The sequence below is a fragment of the Oncorhynchus clarkii genome, unplaced genomic scaffold (genome assembly GCF_045791955.1).
Source record: "Oncorhynchus clarkii lewisi isolate Uvic-CL-2024 unplaced genomic scaffold, UVic_Ocla_1.0 unplaced_contig_10956_pilon_pilon, whole genome shotgun sequence".
Lineage (NCBI taxonomy): Eukaryota > Metazoa > Chordata > Actinopteri > Salmoniformes > Salmonidae > Oncorhynchus > Oncorhynchus clarkii.
In genome coordinates this window covers 205,356-215,039 of record NW_027261103.1, presented here as the reverse complement: position 1 = coordinate 215,039, position 9,684 = coordinate 205,356, and the positions used below count along the sequence as shown (strand labels likewise).

The following is a 9,684-nucleotide window of genomic DNA, read 5'->3' as shown; positions in this document are numbered from 1 at the left end:
GTTACATACAGAACCTCCCACTCCAGTCAGTGGGATTCTCCTTTCTAATGTAATTCAAGGGCCTATCATTACATCGTCAGGCATACCCATGACCTGTCGTTGACCCTTTAGGGGTCAAGCTCTGTGCGTCCCTGATTCTCCACACTTTTCTCAAAGTGTGCACTTGCACACACCCCCCACGGAAAAGTGTGGAGAATCGGGACTAAGGCACAGTCATAAATGGGAGATGGTCTCGCAAGCTGTCAGATATTTTAAAGTGATGTAAACACAAGGCTGTCAACGTATAGAAACAGTTCAAAACGTAAAGCATGTCAAAAGTGAGAAAAAATAAGAAACCTGCTCACTGCTCTTGCTAGTATCACTGCTCTTTATGAAGCTCTGACGAAGGCCTTGAGGTCGATATACGTAAAGCTTAATCAAGAGCAGTGACACTATCAAGAGCAGTGTGCTGGTTTCTTATTTTTTCTCATCTTATTCATCTGTTACCAGGCACCTGCAACAAAGATAGCTCAGATGTGCGAGTGCCTTTTGAATTTTGAAAAGTGAGACATCTAAACTCACCAACAGTTGTAGCCCCAAACCGATTTTTGGGAGATTAATCAAATGTTCGGCCGTCTGAGCTTCTGTCTGATTCTTCTGATTAATAGAACCTTTTTTGTTTGTCTGAGTGGAAAAAAGAGTAAGCAGAGGCCTCTAGAGGCAAGCCATTGAACTCAAGGTCAGCAGACCGTGGCCGTCCGGCAGTTTAGTCCATCAGCCCACTACATTGTGTTGCCTGACATCTAGATGGCCTTCTGGCAGGTTAGTCCATCAGCCCACAACATTGTGTTGCCTGACATCTAGATGGCCTTCTGGCAGGTTAGTCCATCAGCCCACTACATTGTGTTGCCTGACATCTAGATGACCTTCTGGCAGGTTAGTCCATAAGCCCACTACATTGTGTTGCCTGACATCTAGTGTGCATCACTGATACTACAACATAAACACCGTACAACGCATCATCAAATAGAGATTCATGGAGTAAAATGTAATTAATATTATCTGTTGCCTGATATCTAGATGACCATCTGGCAGTTTAGTCCATCAGCCCACTACATTGTGTTGCCTGACATCTAGTGTGCATCACTGATACTACAACATAAACACCATACAACACATCATCAAATAGAGATACATGGGGTAAAATGGAATGAATATTGTCTAATAGCAGTATTGATATAAGGAAGAGATGCCATACCTCATCTAGTAAATTGTGTAGTTCTAATTTATATGCATCGGTTCCTACTGGGAACTAGGCTAGTGTTGAAATGGGGCGGGGGCGTCACAGGGATCTATGAAGGAAGATAGTAAAGCTCAATAGACACTTTTACCACACTGGAGGGAAATCAGCATAATAAGCTTGGTTTTAGCCTGTGTTTCAGTCTTTTTGTGCCATCATGCCACTCCTCGCAGTTGCCACTCATTGTCATGCATGAAAGAATGGAATAGGCAATGGCCTACACAGGTCTGGGACCAGGCTAGCCTGGCTTGCCAAGCCTAGCATTCAATGACTTTGTTTTGAAAGTTGGGTTGATTACTTAGTTTTTAATTACATTTCGAATAATATATGCCATTTAGCAAACGTTTTAATCCAAAGTAATTTACAGTATGCATTAATTTTTTATATATGATTGGTTCCGGGAATCGAACCACCATGCTCTACCAACTGAGCCACAGAGGACCACATTTAAAAAAAATGTAATAATATAAAATACTTGTCTTTTCTTACTAGCACAGACTTTGCTGATAGATGCTTTATCGAGAAAAGTTTTACTTGCAATGACTTTGATGTGTGGTTGTCTGACCTGCCTTGAATGCACTGACTGTAAAGTCAAGTGGATAAGAGCTTCTGGTAACTTATCAAAATGCTAATGTATTTTATATTGAACATTTTCATAGAGTCAAAATGTGGATTATACATTACATTTATTATAGCGGAACACTCTAACGCTGTGTTGTTAACCAATTTGGAAGGTGGTATTTACCACATACTGGGAAAACTCTATAGTGAACAAAAATATAAACCCATGTTTCATGAGCTGAAATAAAAGATCCCAGAATTTTTCCATATGCACAAAAAGCTTATTTCTCAAATTTTAAGCAGAAATTTGGTTACACCCCTATTAGTGGACATTTCTCCTCCTGACAGATGTGGCATATCAAGAAGCAGATTAAACAGCATGATCATTACACAGGCACAACTTGTGCTGGGGACAATAAAACGCAACACAATGCCGCAGATGTCTCAAGTTTTGAGGGAGGGTGCAATCGACATGCTGACTGCAGGAATGTCCACCAGAGCTGTTGCCAGAGAATTGAATAACTCATTTTTCTAAAAACGTATTTTGATTGTCTGGGCCTGGCTCAGCCTCCGACAGCAAGGCACTACAGAGGGTAGTGCGTACGGTCCAGTACATCACTGGAGCCAAGCTTCCTGCCATCCAGGACCTCTAGACCAGGCGGTGTCAGAGGAAGGCCCTAAAAATGGTCAAAGACTCCAGCGACCCTAGTCATAGACTGTTCTTTCTGCTAACGCATGGCAAGCGGTACCGAAACGCCAAGTCTTGGTCCAAGAGGCTCCTGAACAGCTTCTACCCCCAAGCCATAAGACTCCTGAACATCTAATCAAATGGCTACTCAGCTACTCAGACTCATTGCACTGCTGCTACTCTCTGTTATTATCTATGCATAGTCACTTTAATAACTCTACCTACATGTACATAGTACCTCAATTACCTTGACTAACCGGTGCCCCCACACATTGACTCTGTACCAGTACCCCTGTATATAGACTTGCTATTGTTATTTTGCTGCTGCTCTTTAATTATTTGTAACTTTTATTCTTATTCTTTTTTTCTGTAATTATTATTATTATTAACTGCATTGTTGGTTAGGGCTTGTAAGTAAGCATTTCGGCGCATGTGACAAATACAATTTGATTTGAAACTACTCAATTAGAAATTACCACTTTCCCCACTTGGTTATGAACACAGCATTATATCAACTGTCGATACTTGATAATGGCGCCAATGAGAACAAAGAGGGGGCGTATCCTAAGTTTAAAAGTGCGGTATTAATCATCTCATTGGTTGACTTGTATTAAATGACCACGCAATCTTGACCAATTACAACTACCACCAAGCCATATTATGTAAAGTAGGGCGGTCCCTGTTGAATGGCGCATAGCTGGCCCAATAGCATGATTAAAAACAGAAAAACGTAATATTCATGTTGACGAAGGCGTGTCTTAGAAAGGGGGCTGGGTGCGAGGTAACATGGTGGTTTGGTTATCGCCTATCAGCCATAGACAGAAGAAGGTTGGAGTGACTGAACGCTTGAGTGGTCGGCTTTTTATTTTCATTTTTCCTTTGATTTTGTGCTTTCGTTTGTCTTCAAAATGGAGATGGAGAAGAGGATCAGTTTGGAGTTGAGGAACAAGACCCCAGCCGAGGTATAGTATTACGTCTTTATTTATTTATTTCCCAATGCATTTTGTGAAGGATGACGACTCAACCATGGTGGATGCGAAATGACGAAGCTTGATACTCTTTAGCTTGCTAATTTATAGTATACAACTGATGTGCCAACAAAATATCTGAAAATAAATCACATATGGGTGGTTACCACAACGAGGATGCGATAGAAACCGATTCGGAATGAAATGGGCTCAGAACCTTGATGGTGGCGCGACTTGCTCTGGCTGAGCTAGCGCCACCAAGGACATCAGCTAGGCCAATGCTGGCTAGCTAGACTCCTAACCGGTAACGTTAGTTAATGGAGTTCAAGTTTTCCCCAACCCAAATAATGGCGATGTTAAGAATTATCAAACACTGTTGGTAGCCTATATGGACTTTAGTAGCCTAGCTAGTTAGCCAGCAATGCCCTATAATAAGTTATCCTTGGATTTGCTAGCGTAGAGCCGACCAGCTCCACGAGTTGTTTTGAAAAACACAATGGAGTTGTTTGCGCATACTGAATAGAAGTGGCTTGTGTGAAAGTAGTGTTTGTTTGGTATTTTAAACAGCGAGCTAACTGAGTTTGCCTTCTCCGCAAATACAAGGTTATCAATCACATAGGTACATATTGTAACTAACTACCCGTCTTAGGAATGCATTTCATGCAACCTATGCGCCCGCGTGGCGTTTTGCAAGGTAAAGTTGTGCAGAATGCCGCCCATCGTGCGGATAATTACTTTGTAGCCTTGCGTTCTTTAACACTTCTTTGTGCATCAAATGTTGCATCGGTTGATTTTAAGTTCTATGAAAGTGTTGGCCAATTGCTATACGCTGAGCCGTTGACTTTGTAAGGGGTATGAATAGCACATGATCAATTTGAACCTCACCAAGATGCGTTACTTTATGGTTAGCTAACTACGTCCGCTAGTAGCTAGTGTTACTTTGTAACGTTAGTTTGCTATAGTTCCCGCGACAGTAACAATTAATGACTTCTCTGGCTTGGGATAGTGGCCGCGCGCACTCTGATCATGAGCTAACTTTAGTATGATGAGGGGGAGTTGCAGGCAGGAAGGATGTTCACATTCTCTAGCGTAGTTCAAAACGAATACTAGTATGCTACGTCATTTATTCATATTCTCTATTTCTTGCACAATATAGCAACACGTTCATAAAAACAAACTCAATGATTCTGTATCATTTACCAGTAATTCAAATTGTTCCACAGGTGGCTGAGCTGGTGGTGGACAACTGTCGGTCCAGTGATGGAGAGGTGGAAGGGCTGTCAGATGACTACAAGGAGCTGGAGTTCCTCAGCATGGTCAACGTGGGGCTCACCTCCCTGGCTAAGCTGCCCTCCCTGCCAAAACTGCTCAAGGTGAGCATCATCTTCGGTCCAAGATCCTATTTTGCCACTGGTCATGGAGAGGTCAAGATGGTTCACCCACATAAAAAATAAACATGTAATGCAAGTACAAAATGTATTAATCCGTCTAGCCACATACTATAGTAGACAAGTGGACGACGCATAAGATATTAAGCATTTTTTTTGTCTATGTACTATATGATACTTGCCAACGTAGTATTTTTTTCAGATGAATCAATATCTGTCCTCTTCAGCTGGAGATCAGTGATAACATGATCGTTGGAGGTCTGGACCAGCTGTCTGAGAAGTGTCCCAACCTGACGTATCTCAACCTGAGCGGCAACAAGATCAAGGAGCTCAGCACTGTGAAGCCTCTGGTAAGGGAACCTCCATAAACACACCTGGTAGACCCAACAAAGTACATTCCACTTAATGGATTCCAATCAGTCATTATTACAGAATCTTAACAGCATCACATTGGGATTGCAGAAAAACCTGAAGAACCTGAAGAGTCTGGACCTGTACAGCTGTGAGATCACCACTCTGGAGGACTACAGGGAGAGCGTCTTTGAGCTGCTGCCCCAGGTCACCTTCCTGGACGGCTATGACCACGAAGACAACGAGGTGCCAGACTCCGAGGCTGACGATGGTGAGCAACGACTGGGATGGGATGTGCTGAGGGTGGAAGGAAAGACTTGAGACGTGTGCCCTTGTCCTAGAGCATTACAAATAATTAACCCAATGTTGTCCTCCCCACAGATGACAACGAGGGGCTAGACTCAGAGGCTGATGATGGTGAGCAACACAGAGCTGGGAGGGGACTGACTGAGGAAAGGCTGGGAGGATAAACTTAAGACGTGCCTTTGTCCTAGACCATTACAAAGAATTAACCCAATGTTATCCTCCCCACAGATGACGAGCACACAGCTGGCCCCACCAGAGATGGGGATGACGATGATGAGGATGATGAGGGTTCCGAAGGCGAAGAGGTGGGACTGTCCTACCTGATGAAGGATGGCATTCAGGTAATCATTCATCAAACCCGTGTGCAACCAACAGTGTCTCTTAGAGGATACACGCGAGACAGTGTATAGTCCAAGTCTCTTAGAGGAGACACACCATTTATTTCCTGATTCTACACGTTGATAGAAAGCTATTGATTGGTGGTGTTGACAGAAAGAGGATGTTTCAGATCTTCGGGGATGGGAGTATTTTCAACCTATGTTCCGTTTCCCCTTAACATAGAAGTAGGGACTCCGCTCAGGTATATTTTTACACCTGCTACGTTCGGTTAGGGGATTACCGCGGCCTTACCGCCACCTGCTGCTTTCTAGCCGTTGGTATGTTGGGTCTAAAAGACCTACAGGAAAAGAGAACTCCTAGTCATGTTGATTGAAATGTTCTCTGGCCCTAGGATGAGGAAGATGATGATGACTATGTTGAAGAGGAGGAGGAAGATGATGGAGTAGGAGTCCAGGGAGAGAAAAGGAAGAGGGATGCAGAGGACGAGGGAGATGACAGCGATGGAGATGACGACTAGCCCCTCCTGTAACCGAGCATGGGATCACAACTAGGCTAGAACAACAGGAACAGGAAATAGTTTGTGTATTATTTTTTTTGTATACCATAGATATTACTGTAGAATCTAAATGTTTAATTTGATTTGTAAATGTTCTATATAAAAAGAAAAGCGGGTTAAAATGATAAAATGGAATGTGGTTTTGAAACATGACATGTGGGGAGGGGCTATAGCATTCAGACAAGGTGATGTTTAACTCTGGTGAGAAGTTGTAGCGGCCCATTTCAAGTCCATCTGGTTGTGATTGTCTCCTATGCCATGTTCTCCCAAGACTTTAGTTGTCAAGCGAAAAGCTCCATGTGCTGTCTGGTTGGCTCATAGTAAGGTTTATATGGGAGGAGCTATAGGAGGACAGGCTCATTGTTATGGCTTAAAATGTAACATTTATTTAACTAGGCAAGTCAGTTAAGAACAAATATTTATTTACAATGACGGCCAACCCCTAACCCGGACAATGCTGGGCCAATTGTGCGCCGCCCTACGGGACTCCCAATCGTAGCCAGTTGTGATACAGCCTGGAATTGAACGACGGCCTGTAGTTACAACTCTAGCACTGAGATGCAGTGCCTTAGACCTTTGTACCACTCGGGTATCAACCACATCAAACATACGGAAACCACACGTTTGACTCGGTTCCATTTCTGCCATTACAATCCTCCTGTAGCTCCTCCCACCAGCCTCCACTGGTTTACACGTGGCCAACGAGTACTGTTTAACAGTGACCCGGGCAAAAAATAACCTTAGTGAGTCGTTAGCCCCTCCTATCTGTTCGCCTACACTATATGTACCCGCTGTATTGTAAGGATTGCTGACTGTTTCCTAAGTACTTTGTTTAGGACCTGGGATTTGATACCTTTAAAGTTTGTCCGATCGCGGTGTCATCAATTCACTTTTAATTCCACAAACAGCCGATTTGTAAGTTTTATTTTTTTAAATGTATTGTGCTAGGGCTGCAGATGACTCTGGGTGATGTAGTTTTCACATCTCTGGGTAATGTAGTTTTCAGGTCTCTTACTCTAGCTCTGATCGTCATCAAAGAAGCCCTAGAGATGGGTTTAAAGAGCTAATTCGTATTCAGGCTACACAGAGGTAATTTTGGACCAGTTTAGTCACATTCTAAAGCTCAGGTGGACCCAATCTCTCAGAAGGGACCAGGTGATAAGCAGGAACACAGTTAATGTTCTCTTCTGTCCTGAATCCAACTTGGTACCCTGGACTTCTGTCATATCCCAATGAAAAAAAAGACTTTTCTGTCTCCTGTTTGTTTGCAGTTTTATGGTTTTACTGTGCAAGGATTTTAAACTTGTATGACTATGTAAATAGACCTTTTATCTTTTCTGTGTAGTATTTGCTTGTTTTTATTTTTATTTTTTTTTCATGCAATATCTGTCCTTTTTTTTTATTTTTAATAAACACAAAGCACATGTCAGGATGTAAAGCTTCAGACCCCGACGCTCAACATTGGTTTATTTTTTGGGCCTCAGCTGTTGAGAAAGTCATGTTTTGGAATTTATGTTAATTAATCTTCTGAAGTGTTTTTAAATAAAAAAAATAATTATGTTAATTCTTATGTTAACTTTTTTCCATCGAGTTATTTAATGGGCGTAGTACTAACTTTGACCCTCCAGATGAATAACAGTGTTTCTGGGGCACGGGTCAGTTTTATTCTGATATCTAATGGATGTGAAACCCACCAGTAGGTCTGAACTCTGAAGAAAGGCCAGTTGAAGACATGAACCAGGTGGTGGTGCTATAGCCCGCAGTTTAACATTGAAGGCCCAGAAACCTCAATCCTGGCAACATTCAGCACTGACACTTCATTATGTTTTGCATTGGATTTGGGTGCTGAATGAAACCTAAAAGCCCCAAATATATATATTTTTTTAAAGAACATACCTAGCCGTAATTTTAATCAGGTCATTTTTTAAAAATTAGGTTTTACGTTTCAAGTGGCAATCAGCATTTGAAGCTAACAATGCACTCCCCTTGTTTTGGTAAAAAGCTGAGGGATGGGGTTGGAGAAATGGCACACCTCAAATTCATACGAAGCTAAGGATCATCCATAATATCCTAATATAGTTTTGTTAATAAGCATTGAAAAACAAGCTATTTTGGGTTCCGATGGGTACGACAGTTGAACTAAGCTCATGCGTCATAAGTTATATTTAAGCAATAAGGCCAGAGTTATGGTATATGGCCAATATACCACTAAGGGCTGTTAGGTGTGATGCAATGTGGAGGTGCCTTATTGCTATTATAAACTGGTTAACAAAGTAATTAGAGCAGTAAAAAAAAGTACATTCTGAAACGGGTGTCATCTTTTTACCAAACCACAGGAAGATTGTTCAATTGTTTTCATGTTGCACAGCACAGATGTGTTTGTTTTGATCAAATCAGATTTTGTGTTTTAGACAATCATATGGGGGGGTCAAACAACATTAGGAGGGCTAGCTTGGAACTGCCGAAACTGGATTTTAAAAGAACTAATTTCAACTCTGGAAGACTGCAAAAGCGGGCGGTTATTCCAGGCCCAGCGCCATCGCTGGGCTCTGGCAGCAAACGATTCAGCAGGCTACTGGCATTACAGTATAAAAGCTTTGTTGGCATAACTTTTATACACAACTTTTGGAGACAGAAGATGCTCTACAGGAACGTTAGAGTCCATCCATGTCATCTTGGTGCCCGGGCCATTTCTCTCGCATTTCAAGGCCGCGTTGAGACAGTGACTTATCAGTGACCCAAGCCCTGCTCAGATTATCCCTACTATTGTGTTGCTGAGTTGTCGTAGTGCTGCTGCAAATGTACATTTTCCCAGGGGTGTTGGCAGTCACAATGTAAGTAACCAAATGTATGTTACTCTAAGTGCTTCTGTCAATCCGACAGCTATTGTCAGCAGTAATCATGTGCCTATGAACCTGGGTTATACTGTTAGCACTGAGACATTTTGCCATAGCAAAAAGCCCACTGAACAGTGAACCCTGCGCTATCAGTTCTAATATAAATATCGCTGTCATGTCTTCCTCTGATAAGAATCCCAGTAAAGCAATGCAAACAATCAAGATTCCCAGAAAAGTGCAAAAAATGTCCCACATTAACATATGTATCCTAAGAAACAAGGTTAATGAAATCAACTTGCTAACAACAGAAAGCATTCATATACTGACTATATCTGAAACTATCTATATAACTAAACTATATCTGAAAGATAATTCCTTTGATGATACAGTGGTAGTAAGCAATACATGGTT

At 42.0% G+C, this 9,684-nt stretch overlaps 1 protein-coding gene across 1 annotated transcript; it reads left to right on the top strand.

Annotated features, from left to right (window-relative positions):
* The first annotated feature begins 3,282 nt into the window (after window positions 1–3,282).
* On the top strand, window positions 3,283–8,009 carry LOC139404849 (acidic leucine-rich nuclear phosphoprotein 32 family member E-like). Its single transcript, XM_071147384.1, has 7 exons — window positions 3,283–3,490; window positions 4,720–4,869; window positions 5,112–5,234; window positions 5,347–5,506; window positions 5,617–5,652; window positions 5,770–5,882; window positions 6,272–8,009. Exons 1-7 carry the CDS (start codon window positions 3,437–3,439, stop codon window positions 6,395–6,397), a joined length of 762 nt encoding a protein of 253 aa, XP_071003485.1. The 5' UTR covers window positions 3,283–3,436; the 3' UTR covers window positions 6,398–8,009.
* The last annotated feature ends 1,675 nt before the right edge of the window (window positions 8,010–9,684 follow it).

What these genes read in the sequence shown, in the direction of transcription:
- LOC139404849 (XM_071147384.1), top strand. Translation starts at nt 3,437, where the DNA reads ATGGAGATGGAGAAGAGGATCAGTTTGGAGTTGAGGAACAAGACCCCA. An exon ending in AGACTCCGAGGCTGACGATG is followed by an intron (nt 5,507 to 5,616) that starts GTGAGCAACGAC and finishes TCCTCCCCACAG; the next exon opens with ATGACAACGAGGGGCTAGAC. An exon ending in TGATGAAGGATGGCATTCAG is followed by an intron (nt 5,883 to 6,271) that starts GTAATCATTCAT and finishes CTCTGGCCCTAG; the next exon opens with GATGAGGAAGATGATGATGA.